We start from the raw sequence: 27,452 nt of genomic DNA, 5'->3' as shown, positions 1-27,452 counted from the left end.
CATTTAACAAGCAGATTCTATGTATCCAGATCCTCATCAACATTTTGATGCACTCAGTCTTGTAATATTGCCTTTGCCACCCCATAGTCACCTCAGCATGTGGTATTGTTACAAGGCATTGTAGACATGGTGTTTGTGGGTGACTTGGCTGGAGTAATCATGGCTGACCCAGTCTATAACTTCTGGAAAAAACTTATTGTTGTTTTGCTTATTTTATTTCTTTACTTATTATGGTAAATTATTGAGTCAAGGAGAGATTTTCCCTCATTCATTGTTCATAGCAAAGTCTCCAGATCCACAGGGTGGCATTTGAGACACACAGTCACACACAGCAGTGACTACATTTGGTCTTAAATCATTCAGCTAGTGAAACAGTGTACAGAAAGAAAAAAAAAAATGTCAGGATTTGCAACACTTCTCGTTTCGTGGTCAAAAAACATGAAAAGAAATCAAATGTTTACAATTATTAGCATGCTTTTTTCTACGTTAAACAGAAATTGAAATGCCCGGCAACTGATTGATATCTGGATAAAAACACCACTCAGAATTTACTATTATAAAGTGCAGTTACTTTATAAACTGCTCCAAGTGTTAGGTTAGCAACAAAAACAATGTGCTGACACGCACGCATTTCTGAATGAAAGGTCACAGAGGGAAGAATTATATATCTAGTGTTTATGTAACATCTCAGCAACTTCCAGCTGTCTGTGTTTACTGGGGAGTTGTGGCTAATGAAGCTTGCATCAGATTCGTTTCTAAAATTAGCTCCATGGCCATCAAATGGAGCCAAAGGACATGGCTAATATTAGTCTGCTGCTTTTGCATTTTCAACGGGTCCCCAGCTAACTACTGAGGCTGACTTGTAGCAGAAAATACAGGAAACAATTTAACACTAAGAGAATATACCTACAAGTGACCTTCTTTCAATATTTACAAATACGAATGCCTGCTCTGAAGCCTCTCACTTAATCAATGCCAAAGAAAAAGAAATAGCGAACAAATACGACATTGTAAAGAGGGAAAGAGCAATCACACTTTCATCCATCATGAAATAAACAGCATTAAGAGTACAGTCTACAGCAATTAAGCCTGAAATACATGAAATACACAGTGCTGAAATACATTATTACCTAAAGTGGTGGTTAAATCTGATTGTATCTTATCCATAAAGAATTTCACACTGCTCATAACCATCGATTACTGGGCTGGCTTATGATATATGATCTATTAGACAATATATTGTTTGCAAAACATTGAAATCCCATTTGTTTTTGAGCCTCCATCCAAGCTCTGTTGTACTGTAAGGTATATATATAAAAAAAAAATTATAATTTATTTACTATTTTCTTAAATCCCACATGGCTAGATCTTTATTAAGATATTTATGTATTAGTTTAACAGGGCCACATGATCAGCATGCAGGAGGACACCGTATCTAAAACGTTGCTGCATGTTATGAGACTTTAATTCCTTGGAGGCTGATGACAGGGAGCTAAGAATTGTTGTCATAGCGACAGGCATTACGTGGCAAAGCTGTTCTTCGAATTCAACAGTCATGGACTAAAGCGTGCACACATACTCCTGCTAGCTCTCTGTCTGACCCATAGACAAAAACAGCACTGACTTGTAGTATCTGAAAGTGTGTACATAAAAAGCAAGCAGACTGCTTTGATACCAAGCGTTTAAGTGTGTGCACTCAACAGATTAATTGACACAAACACCTGTTCAAGTACAGGCCCCTAACTTGTAGAATCCTGGTTTAAAATGACATCCCTTCACCCATTTGACATGTTAAGCTAGAACTTATGCAACTGCATCCTGTTTGCTGATGTCACTTCACTGGTTCAGTCAATAAAAGAGCAGGATGTAGAACTTAATACAGGGATCATCATTCTTTTAATGTTTCCACTGTCTGCCAGGTAACCCAAGACAAAAGCAGGAATCAGACTATATAGACTATACAAATTCATGCAATTTAGCTTACCAACTGCTCAAATTGTATATCTTCAATGGCTTACTGTGATGTAATTCATAGTTCTGTATACCCTTATATAGAGTAATGCACTTTTAACTAAGTTAGCCCATGTTAGGTCTGTTAAATTCAAATAAAAAGCACTTTGCACACTATTGTGCTGAGTGTAAATCTAGTTAGCTATGTAATAAATACAGTCACTGACAGCTGTATATACCATTTCACTGTGTTTAAGTAGCATGAAACTGGTACAATGACTGGTAGCCATGTTGGTTTTACAAACTCCCTTGTTTCCATTCTATTGCTGTTATAATGGAACTTGGACCCCAACATTTAACATTAATAATTTCAGCTAAACATGAATAAAATGATTTATGTCTCCTTCTTTTATAAAGTAAAACGTCTATCATTAGTAGATTCCTATGATATAAACTTAAAAAAACACATCTTGATGTACTGATAAAAAAAAAATAAATAATAATAATAATAATGTCACACCGTCTTGAATATTTTCCAGGTCATATTGTTACTTAATTACAGTAATTACATAAGTGTGTGTTCTTAAGTGTGTGATCAGTGCCTTTGGAAAACACGAGCAGAAGCAATCATAAAAATAGTCTCATGCTGTTCACGCACATAGTTTTTTTTTGCATGTTTGTAGTAAACAGTTTGAACTGATTTGATAGGTTATCATTTTGAATGTGCAGCATTTCCTGTATGCAACAATTAGTTTAATTCCCCAGCTAAGAAGTGTCTCACATTACAGCAGCTGTCAATAAATATCAGTGGTACACCAAGCTCTATAAATGGGAGAGAAACAAAACATATACATATATACATATACATATATACATATACATATATACATACATATACACACACACACACACACACACACACACACACACATACACACACACACACACACACATATATATATATATATATATATACACTGATCCACAAAAACCCCTCCTACATAAAAAAAATAATTAAATGAACATTTAATAAAGAAATTTCTGCCTGCACCGAGATAAAGTACTGAACTGTGCAAAAGTATTCCAACACAATGAATCAGTGACAAAAAAGGTGTCAAAGGGAACAAGTTCCTGCTTCAGTTATGAATGTACATGCAGAGACTTGTCTCTCATTCTCAATTTTTTTTTAAGCTTACATGCTTTGAACAAGTTGCAAAGTGCTGTCAGCTCAGTTATTTACAGTGTGTAAAAAGGTTGAGGTCATTAATTCAAACCTTATACATAAAAACAACTGACTACCTTTTATCAAGGCAATACAATACAAACCTGTTTAAATTGAGTCATAGTTCCTGAATTTGGTTAATAAGCATTTTTTGTTATTTTAAATAATTAGGTCAAGTCAAGTCACGTTTATTTCTATAGCGCTTTTCACAAAAGACATTGTCTCAAAGCAGCTTTACAGAAATCAACAGTTAAGGTGAATGGTGTGCATTTATCCCTGATGAGCAGCCGTGGCGACTGTGGCAAGGAAAAACTCCCTTAGATGTTATGAGGAAGAAACCTTGAGAGGAACCAGACTCAAAAGGGGAACCCATCCTCATTTGGGTGACATCAAGAGTTTGATCATAAATCTTTCAACAATACAGAACACTGGAGAGTGAGAACTAACATGAGTACTGGAGTATAAGATTATAAGTAATGTTCTTTCTACAGTCTTATACAGTCATTATGGTTATAAATCTAGAAGCTACATTTGTGATCATCACAGATCCAGCACCAGCTTCTCCATGCCAGAGCCTTTAAACACTCCAGGAGGTCCAATGTCAAAACTCCACACATGTAGTGGGATCCAATTGGCACTACAGTATACAGAACAAATACAGTACATACAGATCTTTGACATAAGAACTTACTGCTTTATTGCATCCACCAGCAAAAAACTTACTGAAGATTTTCACAAGAACTGCAAGGAGGTACGCTGACCCCAAAACATTAGTTTGTGTACAATGTTTTTTCAAAGTTTCTGCTCATTGATGTTGCTCTATAAAATTAAGATACCAAGTTATACTATATCATACTCTAAAAAAATGAAAAAATGAAAAAAATATATATATTTTATAAACACACACACACACACACACACACACACACACACACACACACACACACACACACACACACACACACACACACACTGTATCCATGTTTCTAGGCAAAAGATAACTACTGAAGAGACAGAAAGTACCCTTGTGCCACTGTATTGACAACATAAAATAGATTTTATGATTAGGTTCTGCCTGAAGCTTTGGCAGACCAAAAAAAGAATAAAGAAATAATAAGAAAACAAACACACCCATACCTGTGAACACAAACACACAATAATGTGTACATGCACTCTTGCAGCATAAATATAATCAATCATCTGTCTTTTCTATACAAACATACACACAGAGCAGTCTTCAAATAATTACCTGAGAGCAATACAATGACCACCCAATTATATTACATAATCTCTCTTCCTTGTCTTTTTTAAGAGAATGCTGCCCTGACAGACAACAAGTTTGGAATCTAGTAATGCATCTGCTGCATTTTTTTCTACCTGCTCCCTCTCCTTCTTACATACAGACACAGACACACACACACAGAGACACAGACACACACACACACAGAGACACAGACACAGACACACAGACACACAGAGACACAGACAGACACACACACACACACACACACACACACACACACACACACACACACACACACACACACACACACACACCTCTATAGCCCAAAACAACACGCATCTCTCACAGGTCATTAATCTGTCTCATCCTTGTCCTCTATCCATCCCCTGTCCCTTTTTCTCTTTCCTTGTTCCCTCTCTGTCTCTCAGGTGGAGTCCAGATGGGCTGCGCCTGTCTACTGCACATTTATCTCCATACTGCTGTTTACTAGGAACTAAAAATACATTTGAAAATATCACATAACAAAACAGGCAAAACAAGTAACTGAAACATGAATGTGGACCGGTTCCGCTTGTCAACAACATACAAAAGAATGTACAGCTCTAAAATCTGAAAAGTATCACAGCAATGTAATAGTTACATTCTTGTTCATCAGGTTAACAAAAAAAGAAATTGTGTTTAGATACATGACTGCAGTTGGCTGTTTCTTTATGTTTACATTCATGGCATTTTGCAGATGCCCTAATTCATATTGATTTACAATTATCAGTTACATACCAATTAAAGATATACATCTGAGCAACTGGGAGTTAGAAACCTTGCTGAAGAGCCCAGCAATGGCATCTTAATGATACTGGGTTTGAAACTTATGACTTTCTGATCCAAAGTCCAATGTTTTGAAGCTGCCTGATGTGAAGTAAGTTATTGTTGATTATTTTCCCACTATGGCATACCCTGTTTTATTTCTCTTTTACAATTTAATAACACAAAGTCATTTTATTTGTTAATAATTGTTTCCAAAAACAAGCTAGTTCCTGCTATCACTTAAAATATAACTATAAACAATCAGTTCCTCCACACATCGCCTTTTCCCTCTTTCTTGAAGTTATGTCCGGAGTCTCCTCATAGAGAAAACTCAATTTATTTCACAAAGAATCAAAATCGAATACTCTTCTGCATTTTTGCATAAACGCAAAATTCACCCCCCCCCCCCTATTTTCTCTTTATTTTTCACAGCAACTGTTATAAAAACATGATGCATGTTATCACATGAATCATTACGCTGTGCACTTGCTCACAATGCTCTGAGAGACAGTTCTGCATCGCACTGCTAAATGACATGTTGACAACTCAACACTGCTCAATCTAATTTCAATTGTCCAAAGCGACAGGCTACAAAGCGATAACCACAACACACTGCTGGAGAGCAGTCAGTAAACCTTAAGTCACAGATTACTGCCAATGCAAGCAGCAGATATATCAGCCTAAAACAGAATCAAAATGAATAAACCATCTAGGCCAACAGGTTAAGGCTTCAATCATTTCTAATTAGACGATGATGTTTGATTTTCAATTAGACAGATGGACACAAGACCAAGAGCTCCTGCTGATCACTGCAGCAGTAGTGACAGTATAGGAGCCATTTAATAGGGCAGAAAGTGCAAAGGTAAGCAGAAGAACAGATAGAGGAAAGAGAGAGGGCAGGAGAGAGAGAATAAGCACAAATGTTTGCTAGGGCCAATGTCTGTAACCTTAGTGCCTATCAGCAAGGAGCTGGTTGACTAAAATCCTCTGGGCCATTTAAGTAATGAAGACAAAAGACTCTCCCTATCCTGCAGGCATAAACTATGAACACCTATCCTTTCCTCTCTCTTCCACCTCTCAGCTAATACTATGGCTTTCTATCATTCAGTTTCTATCAGCCTTTTCCTCTCTTGTTTTCTAGCCCTGTCTGCATCTGTTTATTATGAAACAAATTTCATCCCCACAGTGTGTGTTTCCGATGGACTTGTACCTCGTATTCTGTCCATGCTACCAGCCAAGACAATTTATTACCTGCTAAGGGAATAACATCCAGGAAACAGAGACAGTAGGAAAACAAACAAGCATTCTCGAAAGAGAAATAAGGTTCACTGTAGTACATAAGTGGAGACGTTATTCTGCCTAAAGACAATGGCTTTTAGTGGTAAGTAGGTGTGGGCAAAATGTCAGAAATATAATAAAAGCTGGTTTGACATTTTATAACAAAGTGTCCAAATTAAGTATTGAAGTTAGAAGTTATTAATGGTGCCTACTATAAACAGATTTTTAATGGGAGAAATATTATTAACAAAACATTCATTTTTATCTTCTGTAAGCACTTTATAGTATAAAGCACTTTATAGTGGTCACTAAAGGCTATCCAAAAGGACAAACATACAAACAAAACAAAAAAACAGTGACTGGATATATGCTCATACTGTATCTGATATCAAGAGAAAATCATTGGCTCAATATCTGACCTGATTTTACTTTTTTTGGTCCGATTTACTGATGTATTTTATGAGTGTAAAGTTGACCGGTATAATAGTTCATGCTTGGTTACACAGGAGACAAAAAGAACACCATAGCAACTTGTAGGTAGAATTTTAGAAACATTGGTAACAGAAGTTCACAGGCAGCACACTTGTTTCTAAAAGGATGTCAGTGCATCTCTGAGGATCTCTGAGCAGAGACACAGCTAGGAATTTGGGGTCTATGCAAATTATTTTGCACTGGTTCTTGCATAAACCCTCTGAGGATTAGTATTACATTACTATACATTAAAATGATTTAAACAGCAAAAATTGAATATTTGTAGGATCTCACCGACCTTTTTAATCATCCCTCCAGCAACATTGTAATATAAGAACTTATTTTTCTGTTGCAACTTTGTGCAACATTTAAACTGGTCAGTGTGATATTCTCAAGAAAGTGTACTGTACATAAATGTATTGCAATACAAATACCAATGCCATACCATAACATTACATCACATCAATATGGCCTAGACCTCATAGGCAGCATGTCTGGATCAATCTACAGCAGTCAGCTGTAGTTTGACTGCTAACTCCTCCAAGAGTCCACCATAGGTGTTCAATGTTAAAGAAGGTATGGTGGACAGTAGACAGTTTGTCACAAAATACAAATTAGAGTTTTTTATGGGTTTGTCAGCAAAACTGTTTGAAAATGTGTATATGTGGCTAAATGATGCACAGATAATGCAGTTAGATTTTGGACCTACTTTAGCAAAGTCACTTTGCCATGTCACTTACTAGGCTAAAGTCTCCCTCAAGGTATGCGGTCATCATTTCACTTTACTGTTAAATCTTGAAAACACCAGGCTCTGTCATCTTCTGTGATCATGTTGCAAAGCCAAATTATACACAATGCTATGAAATAATGTACCTTAACATTTGTTTCCCCATCAAGTCAACAAACCACTAACAAACTGATAGACCTCTACCGGTTATTTTTTCTTTCCTGAATATATCATCAACTTGTAGGCTTCACAAGTCCACATACCAAATTCCCTGTCAAGGATGCCACTGACGGAATGCAGCAGACATGACCTCCATGTCTCATTCAACTGGTGGTACACATAAATGTACTCCAGAAAACTTGTCAAGCAAAATTATTTAGCCATCATAAGTGATGTGATGATGGAGTGATGATCAGCATGCACAGTCAGGTCTATACAGATGTTTTCTTTAATGACCTTTTCCAAACAGAAGACAGCAGCACAGGAAATCATATTTATGCACAAACTCGACCAGAAGTAATTGATGTGTTTTATAATATGTGATTTATATTCATGAAAAAAATAATATGCATTTCATAGCACGCGTTAATGATAAGAAAACACGGAGAAGGTCAGCACCTTGTATGAATTAAATTGATTTCTTACCGGAGGATGGTGTTATAAGGTGTTTAGGAGGCTCACGTCCTTGTCATGAGTGCGTGTGCGGAATGCGGGAATGCGTAAAGCCGGGAAGCGCCACTGCAGTCCGCATCGTTCGGCCAGGTTTTCTGCTTATCCCTGTCTGCCCAACAGTGTGTGTGTGTGTGTGTGTGTGTGTGTGTGTGTGTGTGTGTGTGTGTGTGCGCGCGCGCGCGCATGTAAATGTGTGTGTTTATCCTAGCAGGCAGGTGGCTGACTCTCTTCTCCGTTATATCTGCATTTCGAGTCCGGTCTCAGCATGCTTTATTCTTGACTTCAACCGGCGAAAGAAGGAGAAGGGAAGAAGCCTCCTGTGTAACTCAACCACTCTAGACAACTAGGCGCGCGCTCACGCGCACCACGCCGCAAACACACGCTCGCCCTACCCGGCCTGTGGCTTGCTGAGCATGCGCAGTGCATTCACTCAACTGGGATTTGCTGGAAACCTCTGCAGGTGGGACAAGTTTTGCAGGTGGTGTGTCATAAAGTTTCTGTAGGGCATCCTACCCAACCCTGCTGCTTAAGTTCCACCACCCTGCAAGCTTTACATGCAATATATACTATACTGAGCTAAAAACACTAGTGTTTGAGCCTTTCCTTACTCAAAATAGCTCTCATGGCCAATTCATTCATTCATCTTAAGGATCTGCTTTATGTTGGTATGGGTCATGATAAATACAGAGAATATCCAGAATACAGTAGGCACAAGGTCCTTTTGATCACATTCATCCACCAATTTACCCACTGGCATGCTTTTGGAGATAACTGGAAAGTCTGAAGGAAACCGCAGCAGGATTGAACTACGCTATGCAAACCTGGAGCTATAAGGTAGTGATACTGTCCAGTAAACCACAGTACTAACAAGTGATACCACATATAGATCATATCTATTTGTAGATAGATATATCAAATGCATCATGATTTTTGTCTTTTGTCATTTTAGGTGACACCTAGATGAGTTTGGGTTCCTCTCATAGCTTATTCCTTATTCCATCTCAGGGGGGTTTCCTTGCCACTGTCAGCACTGGCCTGCTCTTTAGGGATTAACTTCTAAAGGTTAAACTTATTGGCATAAAATCATAGGCATTAACATACATCCAAATTTTTTACCTATGTATCTCTGTAAAGCTGCTTTGGGACAATGGTCATTGTTAGATGTGAATTGAATAAAATCTTTCAAGAAATTAAATATTTAAAGCCATAAATAAATTTACAGTGGAACAGGAGAAGAAAGTAAAAAAAATAAAATAAAAAAAATCAATGTTGACACAATGATCCAGTATCCAATTACAACATATCAAATTACTGTACAGTAATTTTTTTAAATTTTATTTCAGAACATTATACCAGTTTGTTTGCAAGCTGTCTATATATAAAGTTGGTCAGTAGAAGCATAAACAAAATCCACAACGGTGTAAAAGCCCCATTATGCACCTTTTTCCGACATAAAATAAACAGTAATTTGCTGGCTCATTGGTGCTATATAACAGTTGCTATATCACTTCATTGCCTAATTCTGATCTAATAGATTGTGCAGAGTTGTTTGTGAAGTGTTCATGGCATTTAACGCAAGCTAAAGTCTAGTAAAGTTCGTATCTTCGATACACTCATAACAAAAAGGTGAAGCATTTGCATCATTCATTTTACAAACTAAATCACTCAAATTTGCAAGAAATTAGCAGAGCACTATTATAATACATTATTTATTAAAGAAAATTTTATTATATTATATTATAATATTATATATATTATAACTATAATTAGTAGCACTGCAGTTAAAGAATTGTGAAATTATTTTGAGATAAGCTAATTGCCTAGACCCCATCCTTCCTTTCAGTTCTGAATGGTGCAAAACATCCTGTCTAGGGAATTAAGCTGACAAAATGCACAACACAACAAGGTACTGGTATTTTGGTACAACTGCAATAAATCAGTTTATATAGACAAAAATATTTTGTGTGTGGGAGAGTGAGAGAGAGAGAGAGAGAGAGAGAGAGAGAGAGAGAGAGAGAGAACTAGGCTGGATTCCAAATGGGTCCCTATTGAACCCAATATTATGCTGCTGAAATGCTGATCAGCAGAACATGTGACAAAAATAGCACTGATGCCATGGGTTCAGTTTGCAGTAACTGTATCTTCTACTGACCTCTAGTGGTCACATGATCTCTAAATAATTGCATCCTTTTATGACTATTATTATGAACATTTAGCCTGGTACCAGTATAAAATCTCTCTGCAGGTTTTTGTGTCCTTTTGATAAACATGGAGCTGATAATGCTCACTTAAAAAATGTTAGTACCCAATTTATCCTCCAATTCATTGGAAGGTTCTATTCACACACTCATTTACACCATAGTTGCAATTTTTCTTATATAGCCCCCCTAATGTCATGTTTCAGGAAATGGGCCAAACCAGAGAAGCCCGGAGGAACCCAATAAGACACGGGAAAGAGTGGGGTACATGTGAAACTCACACATAAATTAACACAGGCTCAGGATTGAACACAAATTAAGTAAAAGTAGTAAATAATGTATATATTTAGTGGTGTTTAGCCATGCTATGTATATTAAATATTTATTATTAAATGCAGAAAATATACCTTTTTCACCGGAATACTTTTGTATGTCTTTATTTTCTACTGAATGATATCAATGCAGACAAAATGGTAATTATGTGTAAGACTAGGCATCTAGGTCTCATTAGGTATGTATAACATTTCAAAATGTAAAATGCATACAACATTATTAGACATGCACTTATTGAACAAAAGGGATTTCAGTCTAAATTTAACGAGTTCCCAAAAATCTAATGAATATTGCATATTAGTGTGTGTATATATAACCACTCATTTATAATACATGAACACATTCATAACAAAAAAAAAAAAAAGAAAAACATTAAAGCAATATCAAATGTAAAGCTTATACACCATGTGGATTTGCTGGTAACACAGTTGTAGTGGCATGAATTCCCATAGCTGGACATGTTTATAACATGTTGAATATTTATTGTAATAATTACAGAAAGAAAATAGAAAACACATTCCTGACAGAATGTTTTAATAAAATGCCTTAACATTTGTTGTGTTAATGCCAACTGTTGTCAAATCAAGATATATAATCCTCTCTTTTTAATAATCCCAATTCAACCCAGTGTTACAATTACACATTAGATCATAAATCAAAAATATTCCATTGAAATGTCATTATCTCTTAAATGTGACAAACACATTTAGTCTGGTTTAACTCTATAGTATGCTGAGGTGTCAGATTCAAGTTAGCTGTAAAAAAAATTAAAATTAAAATAAACACTGGTTTGGGTGTTTGAAGACATTGTAAAGATACAGAAGATTCATGTGTATCCGCGAACACTGGGATACAAAATCCGTCTTACAATTGCTCTGTAAATTATCACACAAAGCAACAGATCTCTGAAGAGATGCTTTGAAATGTGCAAGCTTGTTTCCTTCAGTCTCTCATTAAGTGCAAAATCATGAAAAGCTTTTGTTTACCATAAAAAAAAAGAATAAATAAAATATTAAACAGCACAATTACTGATGAACATATGATCAATCCCAATCCATATATTTATAATCAAAAGGAGTGCTTAGAGAAACAAAAATACCAGATTATCTAAAAGACCTTGTATTTACACGTGTATGATAGACACAATGATAGGAAAATTTCTCTCAAATAAATGTCCTTAATTATTATTAAATGGACACAGCAGCTCAAAGAGAGAGATTGTTCACTCTTTGTATTATTGTACCTGACCAATAGAACACAACTCCTCACTCACACAGCTGAAATAGAGATGTCATACAAGTGCATGGTCCCTGTTATTGCACAGTGCCAGCACAGTGAGTCACTCCAGATCGAGGATGAATGAATCCTGAAAGACAAACAGCGAATCAAAATGCCTTCCTGGCAGGAGGTTAACTTGCTTGTAGAACATTCTTGTGATAATTACATGCATGAGCAGTCAGTTAAGACTAAATTAGAAAACAACAAGTAGCACAAAGTTTTTCCCTGGTAGTCTCAGCAATACAGCACGAATTATTCTATACATTTAAAGAATGTATAGATGTTTAGGAATTCTTTACTCCTTTAAGAAACCTCTCTGATATGGAGAAATTCCATTGCTGATTAGGGATTTTTCCACATTTTGCCAATCCCCACCCACCAACTAGCACATCCTAGTGACAAGAGTAACAGAAAAAAATGTGTCCTCTAGACACATAAAACCTTCTAATAGCATTTTTTTCTGCATACATTATCTTAAAGATTTACATTTACGGCATTTGGAAAATGTCCTTATCCACAGAATTATCTGATTCATACAAAAGAGCAGTTAAGGGTTAAAGGCTTTGCTCCAAAGTTCAGCATCTTAACCACTGAGCCACGCCTTTCATTTACAGATGCTCAAGCTTGGGTAGTGTCTCTGTGATTGATAATGATGCACATGCCAATGCCAGATCACATCCATCCTGAGCATGTGGATGTGGCATAGACGTGATTTAAACTTGTGACCTCCTAATTAGTGTTGAACCACTCAGGGGCTCAAATGTACATTTTTCTAGGAGGATATTAAAGATAATGTCTGTGAGAAATATTTCTTCTTCCTAATCATTACACAGTTCCAAGTCAAAGAGCAAAGAAATCAGGGATTGTGTATGGTTTTATAACTTTCCAGTGAATAGTAATATGCAAATTTCTATAACGAATTCCATAGCAGACAGTCTCCCATCAGTGTTTATTGCGACAGTAAAACTTTTTAGAAAAGAAAAAAGGATTTTTGAACAGTATAATTATGATTGGAAATTGTTACAAAACAAGACCAGGAACACAGAAAGTCAAAAGTGAGATGTTTATCCTGTCTTTTAAACAGGTAATTGAATACAGTAGATTGAGTACTCGTCACTCACCTGATTTAAACTCGGCTGATCTTCGGGTCGTATATACAAAACACCTCTTAGCAAAGCACATCTGACTGATGAGCGTGATGTTTACCGAGAGACAGCTGACTGCACACTCTTGTTCTGAGAAGTATGATACATATGGACCCGAGTGCTCATGTAGTGTTATATCTGTAGGTTGATGGAGGGAGCGAAGCCCACCACGTTCTGTAGCAGCACCAGTGCCCTCTGGAGGGGAGGTTCCACATCGATCTGTACATTACGCCTTCGTAGAACGCCCAGACTGGCCTCACTAACATTATGGCAGTGGTTCACCTTCAGAGACTGCAGTTTAGGGCAATATTCAGCCACAGTCCTACACACACCCACACAAAGATACCAGGGGCTCAGAAAAGCAGCAAAGACATTTTTAGACTTTTAATAAAAATGTATGTATGAGAATGTGAAATGTTATTCGTTTGCTTATATTGGGTTGTAATTTAATAAATTATCATATAATTATATATACAACAACAATATGATATCTAATATATAACCAGGTTAAATACATTGGGGAAAAAATATAAAAACATGTATCTTATATTTATAAATATTAGAATAATTTTAATAACTCCAATACTGAAGAACAAACTGTTTTGCACAGTTTCATCCTATTCAATCAATCTCCAGAGCCTCAGTAACACATGAACACACACGGAGAATAATAAACGCACTCTCCCTGGCTAACCTTATAGACTCATTGCGGACCCTCAGACAGCCGGTCAGGTCGAGATGCTCGAGCTCCCTGCAGCGCTTGGCCACCTCCTCCACAGTCGTATCTGTGATGTTGGCATTGATGGCCACAGAAAGCGAGTGGAGCGATGGCCAGCGTGCCGCCCCATAACACACGGCCTCGTCTCGTACCTGCCTGCAGGCGGTGAGGTCCAGCGTACGCAGCTCGGTGCAGTGATCCGCCAGGCTGCGCAGTGCTAGGTTATCCACCCACTCGCAGTGAGCCAGGCCCAGGTGCTGCAGGCGGGGGCAGCCCAGAGCCACAGCCACTAAAGCATGCCGAGTAAGATAGAGACAGCCATGTAGGTCTACACGCTGCAGCTGCTGGTTCTGACCAATCACAGGAAGCAGCTCCTCATTAGTGATCCAGTCACAGCAGCCATGTACAGAGAGACTCTGGAGGATTTTATTATCACAGAGCATGGAACAAAAAGCTTCCTTAGGAATGTGAGGTCCTGTCTGAAGTGCAAAAAAGAGAGTAGAAAGCAGCAATCACTGTATCTAAAACACCTTTATGAAGATTTATGTAAAAATGCATCTTTAGATGCATCTTTAGACGTCAGAACACACGCAGCTCACCTGTTCAGGGTCGAACGAGCGGCAGTTGGACAGATAAACCTGAATCAGCGACCGGAAGCTCTTGCTCACACGCTGAAGGCTGACCAGGTGCCGTAAAGGTAAGTAGCATAGAACGTGCGTCACGAGGACGTCCTCCCAGGGAAGGTCTAATAGCTGATACCTGCAACAATATGTTATAAATTAATTTGTCAAATGCTTCATTAGTTGCAGACTAATCAAAATTAAATAGAAAGACAAAGCAAGATATGAGAAAAACAAATTACATTAACTGTAAACAGCTGGTATAGATATTACATATAAAACACAAGGCATGTGCTGAAAATCAATGCATTTTGGATTCTTCAATCCTGAACAACAAGGAAACTCTAATTTTAGCTTTTGCTGGTAGAAATTACACATTTTAAAATAAAAAATTTTACGCAAGTGTTTTATTTAATCCTATTTTATTAGCATTGTTTTTCTGGTTAATTATATCTATACACATTCACACAATAGACTGGGTATTATGATCGTATAATATACAGTAGATTATAAAATATAAAGTCTGCGTCATTACACAAGTATTTTTTATAACAACGGTTGATTCTGCAGTTATGCAATATAAATGAGCTGTTTAAACATTAAAATCTATTTATTGTATCAGGTTGTTTTAGTAGAAGAGTCTTTCATAGTGGTTTAATAACAATAAATTGACACAATAAGAAATGTCCTTAAGTAACATCACAATAGTGTTGATGGTTGTCCATCTACAGCAGGGGTCACCAACATGGTGACCACATGAGTAGCCCGTGGGCCTTTTCTAAAAATAGCCGTTTCCTACTTTGTTAAATCATTGTTAATAATTACTATGAGAAATCATTAACATGATCAGTGTCTTCACATAGATGAATATAATTAATTATCAATAATAACATATAATAAAGGGTAAATTGAGCAAATTTGTTATTTGAGATCAAACTGCAAACTGTGTGTATTAAACTGGTAGCACTTCACATTAATTAGTACACAAGAAGTAGCTCTCAGTTTCAAAAAGGTTGGTGACCCCCTGATTTATAGTATACTCAGACCTGAGAGAACTAAATATTACTTACATTTATGGCATTTGGCAGATAATTCTTATTTATACAACTGAGCAGCTATGGAGTTAAGGGTCTTGCTCAGGGGCTCAGAAATGGCAGCCTGATAATGGTGAGATTTGAACTCATGACCTCCAGATACAAAGTCCAATGCCTTATCTACTAAGCTACCACTGCACAACACCTATGTTGCACTAATTAATCTAAAAATTATAGCTGGGCAAATGGATGAAATCCATATGGAACCAGCTGCAAGGCTCTGACTTTAATACTGCTATCAATGCAACCAGCTGAAGTGTTTGTACAGTAAAGTGCCCAACCAGTTTTATTGCAAAACCAGTTCTACTATAAAGAAAACCTATAGATTAGTCAGCACTGATAGTTGATTGCTGGAAAATCGCCAAAAATCAATACCGATTTTTTTTCTTCTGTAAAGTCTGAGAAGGACGGCTGTGATTATACAGAGCAATAGCGGCCTCTAGTGGTGAATCACTGTCGCTACGTGATGTTTGTTTTGACACGTGAGACACAAGTTCAAATGTTGTTATTTGAAGTTTTTGGATGCAATTGGTTTTATTTATTTGGAGTGTTACTTAATGTCTCAGTTTGAATGCACGTCTTTTAGTTTCCTTAATATATAGTAATATAATAAATATATTGATATTTATTTCATTGAGCACATTTTCATGATTAAGTACTTTTTTTGTAATAAAGATCAGTACTATTTTACAGGGAGTGTTATTTTTATTTATTAAATACATTATCCATTTAATGATTAGCGAGATATCATACGCAGTCAAAAGTTTTTAGACACCCGACCTTCACATCTACATACGATCCTTGCTACAAACTCCAAACACACAACTGACTAGGATGCCTTTGAATGCTGTAGCATTACAATTTCCTTTTACTGGCACAAAGAGCCTCTCAACCTGAACAACCATGGGATGAACTGAGACCTTTTGGGTCCAACATTAGTGTCTCAATCTCACTAAAGCTGTGGATGAAGAATGATAAAAACAAATCCAAACAGAGCTCCAAAATGTAGTTGAAGACTGGAGGGTATTAGAACAGCCAAATTTGGAATGTGATGTCCAACAAGCACATAAAGGTTTGGACTAGAATAGTATGTACTATATCAATTAAAACTGTTTATTGTGCAATATAATGCTAAATATAAAAAAGCAAACATATTATTATTATTATTATTATTATTATTATTATTATTATTATTATTATTGGATGATTCGCTTTGGCGACCCCTAATGGGAGAAGCCGGAAGAAGAAGAGGAAGAAGAAAATTGTTATTATTATTATTATTATTATTATTATTATTAATAATAATAATAATAACAATTTTCTTCTTCCTCTTCTTCTTCCGGCTTCTCCCATTAGGGGTCGCCAAAGCGAATCATCCAATAATAATAATAATAATAATAATAATAATAATAATAATAATAATAATAATAATAATAATAAAGACATGCAACTCTTGGTGCTTTGCACTGTATGGTAAAGAAACAGTAAAACCCACCAACATAACAACTATACACACGGGAAAGCATGCATGCAGTCAATAAAGCTTTTTTTGCAATATTACATATAATTAATATATATTCTGTAATATAAAATAATCTCTGTACTTTGAGCATCCGGGTCGCTCCCCTGGTTTTGCGTCCAGTGCAGCGTAAATCCCATCTGAGCGTTCATTACAGTCAGTCATGTTGAGCCCTTTTGACCGGGTGATACATTACCAGTTATCCCTCTACACAGTCTGCACCCTCAAGACCCCCTTAGCTGGCTGCCCTCGTTTCCGCCTGATTTAAAAATCATACACGAGCGCAGTATTTTATTTTTATTATTTTTTAAATAGAATTTTTATTCCAATTCTTTAAAGCCTAGATGAATAATTAATGTTTACTGTATTTTAAGTCAATTTATATATATTTGATACCCACGTCCCTAGATGTTTTGGACCGCATAAGTTACATTTAGCAACGTTTTATAAATGTTTTTAAATACTAATACTTATTTAAATGTGTATATCATGTTAATTTAATGTTTAACTTTTAACAAAAAATGTTTTTTTTTTTAACAAAATTACATTTTACGCAAGTCAAAATTAGGCACATGAAGAGGAGCCTAAATAGTTTGTTCACAAATAGCTCGTCTAATCAGAATACGGCAGGAAGGAAGGATACAAAACTTTTAAAGCTGCGTAATAGGACAACACACCTATTTCTTCTTCTTTGGTTAAATAAACTGCTTGGAGTTAGACTTGTGTACCGCCATCTAGTGTTTGGAAACAAGTAGCGTCCATATAAAAAAAAAAAAATATTTATGACATTTATGTTTTTTCATGCATTTGTTTTTGTTTTAAAACGAGAAAAAAAAAAAATATGTGTGTGTGTGTGTGTGTGTGTGTGTGTGTGTGTGTGTGTGTGTATATATATATATATATATATATATATATATATATATATATATATATATATATATATATATATATATATATATATATATATATATATATATATGAAATAATTATGTTTAAAAACTCAAAAAAATACAATGTTTATATAAAAAACATAATTTAAAGTGACCCGTCATCTTGCTTTGTTTTTACTTTGAGTTGTTTGGTTGTGTGGAACTCGATCGATCGTTCAATAGATAGATAGATAGATAGATAGATAGATAGATAGATAGATAGATAGATAGATAGATAGATAGATAGATAGATAGATAGATAGATAGATAGATAGATAGATAGATAGATAGATAGATAGATAGATAGATAGATAGATAGATAGATAGATAGATAGATAGATAGATAGATAGATAGATAGATAGATAGATAGATAGATAGATAGATAGATAGATAGATAGATAGATAGATAGATAGATAGATAGATAGATAGATAGATAGATAGATAGATAGATAGATAGATAGATAGATAGATAGATAGATAGATAGATAGATAGATAGATAGATAGATAGATAGATAGATAGATAGATAGATAGATAGATAGATAGATAGATAGATAGATAGATAGATAGAGTAATATGCAAGCTGAATATACAAGTCCACTAAATATATATATATATATATATATATATATATATATATATATATATATATATATATATATATATATATATATATATATATATATATATATATATATATTTATTTATTTATTTTTTTTCTTACAGTGAGCTAACAGTGTAGTGTAGAGTTCAGTAGTGTGATAGTTGATGGAAAAAGCTGTCCCTGAATCTGTTGGTTCTGGTGCGTATGTTCCTGTATCTCCTTCTTGATGGAAGGAGATTAAACAGTTTGTGACTGGGATGTGAAGAGTCCTTGATGATGTGAACTCTGCGCAGACATCTGCTGTGGTGAAGGTCTTCAATGGCAGGTTGCTGGGTGCCAGTGATGCATTGGGTGATTTGTGTTCACACTCTGTGGAGCCTCCGTACCATACAGTGATGGAGTTGGTCAGGATGCACTCAATGATGCAGTGGTAAAAATTCGTTAGAATTCCTGGGGACCGATGAGCTTTCTTAAGACTCCTTAAGAAGTACAGGTGTTGTTGTGCCTTCCTAACCAGAGCTGAAGTGTTCTGGTGCCAGGACATATCCTCGGAGATGTGAACTCCCAAAAACTTAAAGCTGGAGACTCGCTCTACCTCAGTTCCATTGATATAAACTGGGAAATGTCTCCTGCTGTTAGCTTTCCGAAAGTCCACAATGAGCTCTTTAGTCTTTGAGGGTTGAGAGACAGGTTGTTTATAGCACACCACGCTGTCAGGTTTCGGATCTCTTCCCTGTAGGCCGATTCGTCGTTGTTGCTGATCTGGCTGACCACGGTGGTGTCATCTACATACTTGATGAAGATGTTGGAGTTATGCAGAGGAGCAAAGTTATTTTCTCTCCTTTGTGTTGCTCAGTAACAGTAAAAATTATTTCCCCTTTTGTTGCTTTCGAAATGTAATTGAAAAGGAAATAAGGTATTGTAATTTACATTTTGCTTGTTAATTGCAAGTCAAAATCAGAATGAATGCAAACATATTTATTGGTGCTACTTGATATATCTTTGTTCCAAAATACATTATGTAAGTTTTTATTTAATGAGCTTATAGTAAGTAAATAACTAGCTTGAGTCACATGCATTTGTAGCTAGTCAACATTAGTGCAGCTTGTTAAAGTGCAATAAAACATAAAGGACCTTGATGTTATAGGAAAAAAATCAGTGCTAACGATATGTGGTGTGGACCCGATTACAGAGTTACAAAACTTTTTAAAACTACTGAAAAGATCTTCCAATGATGATCATTTTTTATCTGAATGATGTGCTTTTATTGCATTTAATGTTATTTCATGTTCATTTTAATTCACAACAATGAACACATTTTTATATAAGCATATCTACAAAAGCTTGTTTCATTGTGTCATGTTGAAACGTATTCTAAACCAAAAATATCGCACAACCTCTACTTCCTGGATAACCATATGTATGTAGATTAAAAAGATGTACAGTAAACCAACAATCCCTGTCCATTTTGTGATTAATACATACATCGCAGCCAGGATTTGCATACCCCTGCAAACACTAATCCCCCCACAAAAAAACAACAACAACTGAAACAAACAAACAAAAAAATCAGCATGCCAGTTCACCGACAGGGTTAAATCACAATAGAGGCACCCGAGTGGAACAACTGCTGAGCCATGAGTCTGTAGGATTGTGAATGAAGCTGAACTGGTGGCCATGCAAAAGTTTACTTTAAAGCTAAGCAGGTAACCAGCTGCACGTGTGGAAAACATGGCAGGCAACTCAGTTTTCAACTTTACTTTGAAGTCGCTTGAAGGGAATCCGGTTCCTCTCAGGTTTTTCAGGGGTAAAGTGATTCTCATCGTCAATGTGGCCACCTTCTGAGGCTCCACTGTCAAGGAGGTACCTGAATCTCACAATTATACTATGTATCGTTGACAGTATTTTGGTGTAGTCCAATAATATCTAGGAAAGCTCAATTAATCTGGAGAGAACTAAAAGTTATTTATTTATGTATATGAAAGGACTGAGTTTTTTTTTTTTTTTTTTTTTTTTTTTTAATAGGTCAATTTTCTAGTTGAACTGTACATGAACATATCAGGATCCAGTATTTCAGCGATTGTTTATCTATGATATTTAGATCTTTTCATAGATCAGCTGTTTTAAAGGAAATCAGTAATGGATTAATGGTAAAGTATTAACAAAACTCAGTAAAGAGCAGGGCTTGTTCTTGTGATTTCAGTATCACAGGATGAATGCACTTATGGACAGGTTCAGTGGGGAGAACTTCACAATTCTGGCATTCTCATGCAATCAGTTTGGACTACAGGCACCAGGTAAGATCAACACACTTTACTATGATTTATCATGGGCCATGGAATGTGAACAAATCACAAATGAAGCAATAAATGCTGCACAACATGTTCTTCATTATTATATTGAGCATAGTGGTTTGCATGTTTGCACGCACTTGTGAGGGGGTATGAATCCTGTTTCTGCTATGTATTTAGAGCCTGCGTGTTTTGCCTGTTCCTTGTGGGTTTTCCAGGTACTTTAGTTTCCTCCCTCAGTTCAGAAATTAAGTGTAGGCTGATTGGTGTGTCCAATTGGGCCCTGTTACATGTACTGTAAGCACACCATCCAGGTGCCCTCTGCCTCGTGCCATAAATTCCCTAGGGCAGTGGTGTCAAACTCATTTTCACTGAGGGCCACATCAGCATAATGGTTTCCCTCAAAGGGCCAGATGTAACTTTGAGGCAATAACTATGTAACTAAATGTAATGTAAAATAAATGCAACTACTCCTTAATGTTAAATAACTCTGGATTTTTATTATTCAACTTACAAATATTACATATATATTTGCATAAATGTAAAAAGAAATGTTTGCTTGTTGCTCTGTTATAACATAAATCTATTTGTCAGCTTATGAAACCCACATTACTCCATCAATCATTGATCAAACTATCCAAGTGAATAAGGATAAATAACAAGTTATGACATTAACTTTGTTCAAAACGTTTTGTCATAGTTGAGAGGGGCAGAATCACGGTCCAACCAACAATTGTGAGCTGCTAAGAACATGTGTGACAGGTGTAGCATTTTACATAAACAACCAATGAGAGATGGTTTGATTACAGTGAAATTTTGTCTGCATAAACAAATGCAATTTGCCTTTTAATTCTTGCACTATTTGTTGTTGTTTTTGAAGGCTCACTTTGCCATACTTAGCTCCATGTTTGGTGTCAAAATGCAGACGTAGATTGTACACGTTGACAACCGCCACTGCCTCATAACACAAAAGACATATTGTTTTTTATTGACATTTATTCGCCTTTTCATCTTTCTTGAAACAGCCTTCCATCTGCATACATTTTTCTCTTCCTGGATATTTTGGGATCATTGTTTGTATTTCTTAATTCGGAAAATGACACTGATGTGGAAACACTGCAATCTAGTGGTGGGATGCCGTCATTTCATGGGTAACATGATCGGCATGCATTATGGGAAATGTAGTTTATGGTCAATGCACCCTTTTGACTTATTTATTATAAGATAATTAGACTTTTTGAGCTTTCGTGGGCCACATAAAATAATGCGGCACACATATTTGACACATACTGTGAAAGGCTGACTTGAATAACAGCATTGATTGATCTGTTCTTTACAAAAAAGGGAAGATAACTTAAAATCACCATTTGTTCAAACAACAGATGCATAATCTGTCTTACAACTGATGCAGTTAATTATTATTTTATTTATTGTATTAAGTGGGTTATTCTGGAATCACACTATGAACATACAGTAAGACTAGCTGGTGAAACCTATGGGGGAAAAACAGACATGACTCTAATCAGCAGATCAAGTGTACAGTATTCAGGGTAGCATGAAGAGTAATCTAGGACAAAAAGAATGAAGGGATTTATATGGTACATTTTAACAAAATATATTAGCTCTAAAATATGACAAGGAAATAGCATAAAAAACATGTTTATAGCATAATGCTGCCCAATAAGCAGGAGCTGCAGTGGTCAATACTCTAATTTGCATATTGCTGTGGGAAAAAGTGAACTAAAGGCATGTTGAGATGGAGTTTGTTGCCAATTACAGTAGGTATTTGTTCTTGCAGTTCAGATTTTGACATGAATAAACATGTAATAAATCATGAAACTAATATACCTTAGACAGAGAGGCAGTGTAAATATCATAAAATTAATATTATAGTGTTATAACAGCCCTGTTGCAGTGTTACATTCATTTTTCTTTTTTCTCAGAGGAGAATCACGAGACTCTGGACGTCCTGCGGTGTGTCAGACCTGGCGGCGGTTTCATCCCAAAGTTCCCCATGTTCTGTAAAATCGAGGTTAATGGGCTGAATGAAGAGCCACTGTACTCTTTCCTAAAGGCAAGTTATTAATATTCTGATGACAGACATCTGTGTTTTACCTTGGAAGCGCATGACTGCTACCGTTTAATTAAAGGATACTAAAGTTTTCCTCATGGATGATTAGCTTGCAACACTGTACACTTTAGCTCTTAATCACTGACTCAGGTTTAAGGTACAGATTAGCTCATATGTTTGTTATTTCATTCATTCATTCATTCATTCATTCATTCATTCATTCATTCATTCTTCTTCAGTACCTGTTCAGGGTTTAGGTTGATCTGTGAACATTCACAGTTTGTAAATAAAGACACAAAGGTATAATACACAGATACAGAATTAATTATTTTCACCTATAAGCATGTTTTTGGGAAGTGCAAGTAAACAATATAATATAAAAAGTATTAATTAGGTAATTAGGCTATCTTGACCTCTGATTGGTTGCAGGAGTCTCTGCCTTCTATGAACCCTGTTGTTGGAGACATCAGAAAACTCTACTGGTCTCCGATTAAAGTCAATGACATCCGCTGGAACTTTGAAAAATTTCTTATCACTGCAGATGGGTTGCCATACAGACGGTATGAAGCATGCAGCTATATACTTTCAGGCAGTGGTGTATGTTAGGCTAGCAATCCAATTTAATAAGTAACATGAGACTTACATAGCTGGGAAAAAAATGCCAAGCCTAACATTACAAAATGTGAAGCTTTTACTGTTTATAGCAACAAATCATTAGTCAGAAAAATATCAAGAATTAAACAAATACAATATGGAGACTTTTGCTCATTTCCACATTTGCTTATTTACATTTGCTGCAGTAAAATGTTTGGGTAAAAAGCTGTTAAAAAGGAAATTCAATTCTATTGTCTTCTTGCATGCAAAGGTAAAATCATGTCAAATTAAACACAATATTTTTCACCTACACATCTACTACATTATATGGACAAAAGTATCTTTTACAGCCATGCATGGTTCTTCCCCAAACTGTTACAACAAAATTCAAGGCACAAAATTGTATTTGTATGTAAGATTTAAATTTTCCCTTCACTTGAAATAGGAGACCAAAACCTGTTCCAGCATGAAAATATAGCTATGCAGAAAGTTAATGAAGACATGTTTTACGTGGGTTGGAATGGAATGGTTTGGAACACTGACTGCACCCCAGACCTCATCACCCTACATCAGTACCTGACTTTACTAACGCCCTTGTGACTGAAATCTCCACAAGCTCATTCCAAAATCTAGTAAACGATTTTCCCAGAAGAGTGGTGGTTATTACAAGGTACCAGTAAATAGGGGAATAGAGTAAATGTGGAATAGGATGTTCAAATAGAAAATATGAATCTTTTAGTAAAGTGTCCAAAAACTTTTCTTCATATAATTTATCTGAAGCTATTAACAGTGACTTTCCTTTCTGTAGAAAGCTTTGTGCAATTTTTCTATAAGAATTAAGCATTTAATTTCTTGACCAATAAATTGTTTTTAAGCCCAGTGATTGTTTTGATTGTTTTGGGCTTCAACCATTTTTAAAACATAAGAAGTACTTATTCCGATAGCATCCGTTACAGACAAAAAAAATATATATATACTACAAAAAAATAAATAATAAAAAATAAATAAATAATAATAATTTTTTTTTTGATAGATTGATCTGAATTTTTTTTCTGGGTTTTTCTATTCGCACTATCTATATTGACTGTCTTGCTTATTTTCTCTTGTACAGATATGACCCCAATCAACCCTTTGAAGAGGTGGAGAAAGACGTAGCTGCACTCCTGTAAATCCTCAACCTCTTTTATGTCTCGACTGACCTTAGATGAGTCTCTGTAAACACAACATTATAAATAGTAATAGATTTCATTATTACATGTGTAATATACAGTACAAAAACTTACTGACTATAAATCAGAATTACTTAATTCACAATCCACATTCCTGGTGATTTAATTCAACATATCAATATAGGAATGAGAATGTGGGTTGTAAATTAAGTAATTCACTCAATCTGACTTTTTCAGCCATAATTGTTTTTTCCCCAAACTGTTTTAACAGAGCTGGATGCACATAATTGTGCTTGATATGTAGTAGCATAAAATTTTTCCTTCACCTGAACTGGAGATACATAAAACAAATGCCCCTGTTTACAAAGCCAGCTCCATGAACATATGGATTACATGGGTTGATATAGCGCTCTGAACTCAACCCTATTGAAAAACTTTGTGATGTAATAAAACGCAGACTGAACCCCAGGCCTCCTCACCCTACATAAGTACTTGACTTGTAGCTGAACTCTCCACAAGCACACTCCAATATCTATTAGAAAATCTTCTTAGAAGAATGAATAAAAAATAAATGTGGAGTGGGATATCCATTAAGCCATATCAATCTTATGGTCAGGTGTCCACAAACTTTTGTCTATATAGTGTAGAAATTATTAATTGTAAATATTGGATATGAATTATGTAGGGTTCTACATAAAATCTTTAAGATTTTCCAAACAACACCAGCTAAAGAATCTCTCTGATTTCAGTAGTAGAAAAGTAGTGGGTAAAAATACCTAAAAGACATTGAGGAAATGTCTAGATTAAAGAAATGAAGGATTGGGAAGAGTTAAGGAACAACCAGGACCACAGACATTATGAAATCATGCAGGACACAGTGAAGTATGAGTTTTAGCAGATTAAGCAATTTTTAAGTCTTTTGTGTGTGTGTGTGTGTGTGTGTGTGTGTGTGTGTGTGTGTGTGTGTGTGTGTGTGTGTGTGTGTGTGTGTGTGTGGTGTAGTGGAGGGGCACTGTGATGATCCCTTAGTAAAAGCAGTCAGGCAGCTGAGCTGGGTCTGATAGGGCTGGAGAGAAACTCTGAGCTTCAGTGTGTTCACTCAGAGAAAGCTCTCCACCCAGCACTATCACTGTAGCCACAGTGACACACACACACACACACACACACACACACACGCACACACACACACATTACCCAGAGGTTTCAAAATGGACAATACAAAATAAACAGCATTTTAACAGCAAATGATCCATCCTAATTGTTTTTTTTTTGGTGTTCAAAACATGTTTGCTCAAATGCATTAATTGGGGAACTGGTAGCTGAATGGTTGAGGCTCTGGGTTTCTAATCGGAAGGTCGGTATCAACAAGTTGCCACTTTTGGGCCCTTGACGAAGGCCCTTAACCCTCTGTACTCCGGAGATGCTGCGCTTTGACCCCAGCTTGCTTACATCGCTGGGATATGTAAAGTAAGAGTGTGTTCACTGTGCTGTAAGGTATTTGTTACATGTAGAAAGCACTTTTACCAAAGTTGTCACTAGGGGGCAGCATTTCATAATTAATTGTAATGAAATCTATTCTAGTTAATATTTCATCATTGTTCTTTTTTTCCTTTCTTAGAAATATGCTTATATAGCACTGTATTGATCAGGCTATTATATTGTCTTAATATCTCCTTGTTGGAAAATGCAGTGAGTGCATACAGTGTGTAGAATTTTATACCGTACGAACTGCTTTTGCATAGACAATTGCCTTCTACAGGTTATTTGCTTGCTAACTAAGTTTTCAAGCTCAGATGTGTGGAGCTTGATACAGAACAGAAAACAGAACAGGAGCTTAAAGAGTTGTTTGAAGTCAGTTTTATTCTTATTAAGAAAATTTGTGCAATTAGATTAATGGGATAAGATTGTAAGAGTGATAGCAATTATAACCCAATCTATGCGATTGTTTACATAGAGTAAGCTTTTTTCTCAGGCACTTAATTGTGTGATTATTCTTTATGCTGTTTCGTCTTTAGTAACTACTTTATCCTGGTCAGGTGAGGATACAAATCCTATCATGGGAATGCGATCTGGATGGGACCAGTACATAGTAAGGCATCATGCACACACATTAACACCTAGGGGTAATTTAGTATATGCTGTTCACCAGCATATTACTTGCAAACCACACAATCCATTAAAAAAGCCTGATGAACATGAAAAAAATTCCATGCAGACATTAACCCAAGATAGGGATTTAACTGAGGACTTGGAGAACCATTGTGCCACCTTACTGACAATATGACATTGAATTTTACTGTGTGTTTAACATGAAATTAAATATGTTAAACTGAATATGAAGTTGTGGTGAGAGAGAAATGGTTCTAGCCATAGCTAACAGAGATGAAGATAAGTCATTTATCATCCTGTAGTGTGATGTGTGATTTATGAGTTTGCTGGAAGGCCTCGATAATCTTTCATAGACTGTAGGCTATTAGGGTTTTTCTTTTCTTTTCTTTTCTTTTCTTTTCTTTTCTTTTCT

At 35.9% G+C, this 27,452-nt stretch overlaps 3 protein-coding genes across 4 annotated transcripts in view; 1 reads left to right on the top strand and 2 right to left on the bottom strand.

The window, feature by feature from the left end:
- Positions 1 to 8,791, bottom strand: part of LOC310734424 (PH and SEC7 domain-containing protein 1) — a 55,855-nt gene extending 47,064 nt beyond the window's left edge. Inside the window, exon 1 of one of the 2 annotated variants that reach the window (XM_083556379.1) lies at positions 8,341 to 8,791. The gene's annotated coding sequence lies outside the window, so the exon portion shown is untranslated. Of the gene's footprint in view, positions 1 to 4,421; positions 4,609 to 8,340 lie in introns of those variants that run through there. The other variant, XM_083556380.1, reaches the window with a different exon arrangement.
- A 2,198-nt stretch (positions 8,792 to 10,989) lies between these two features.
- Positions 10,990 to 17,506, bottom strand: fbxl15 (F-box and leucine-rich repeat protein 15). The gene is made up of 5 exons (XM_083557704.1): positions 17,358 to 17,506; positions 14,639 to 14,798; positions 14,016 to 14,518; positions 13,298 to 13,643; positions 10,990 to 12,264 (listed from the first exon to the last, which is right to left on the bottom strand). The coding sequence occupies exons 1-4, from the start codon at positions 17,435 to 17,437 to the stop codon at positions 13,454 to 13,456; spliced, it is 933 nt and encodes a 310-aa protein (XP_083413830.1). The 5' UTR covers positions 17,438 to 17,506; the 3' UTR covers positions 10,990 to 12,264; positions 13,298 to 13,453.
- Positions 17,507 to 20,498: 2,992 nt separating this feature from the next.
- Positions 20,499 to 26,176, top strand: gpx9 (glutathione peroxidase 9). The gene is made up of 5 exons (XM_083556664.1): positions 20,499 to 20,669; positions 21,010 to 21,103; positions 23,041 to 23,171; positions 23,598 to 23,728; positions 24,874 to 26,176. The coding sequence occupies exons 1-5, from the start codon at positions 20,538 to 20,540 to the stop codon at positions 24,929 to 24,931; spliced, it is 546 nt and encodes a 181-aa protein (XP_083412790.1). The 5' UTR covers positions 20,499 to 20,537; the 3' UTR covers positions 24,932 to 26,176.
- The last annotated feature ends 1,276 nt before the right edge of the window (positions 26,177 to 27,452 follow it).

Source organism: Silurus aristotelis, assembly GCF_946808225.1.
Source record: "Silurus aristotelis genome assembly, chromosome: 12".
Taxonomy (NCBI): Eukaryota; Metazoa; Chordata; class Actinopteri; order Siluriformes; family Siluridae; genus Silurus; species Silurus aristotelis.
This window is presented reverse-complemented; position numbering and strand designations above follow the sequence as displayed.

Bases quoted from the DNA above. Each gene is read 5' to 3' on its own strand.
- fbxl15 (XM_083557704.1), bottom strand. From the start codon at position 17,437: ATGACTGACTGTAATGAACGCTCAGATGGGATTTACGCTGCACTGGAC. The intron at 14,519-14,638 runs GTGAGCTGCGTG...TTTGCACTTCAG, and splicing joins GCTCGTTCGACCCTGAACAG to ACAGGACCTCACATTCCTAA. The intron at 13,644-14,015 runs GTTAGCCAGGGA...GGGTGTGTGTAG, and splicing joins GTCCGCAATGAGTCTATAAG to GACTGTGGCTGAATATTGCC.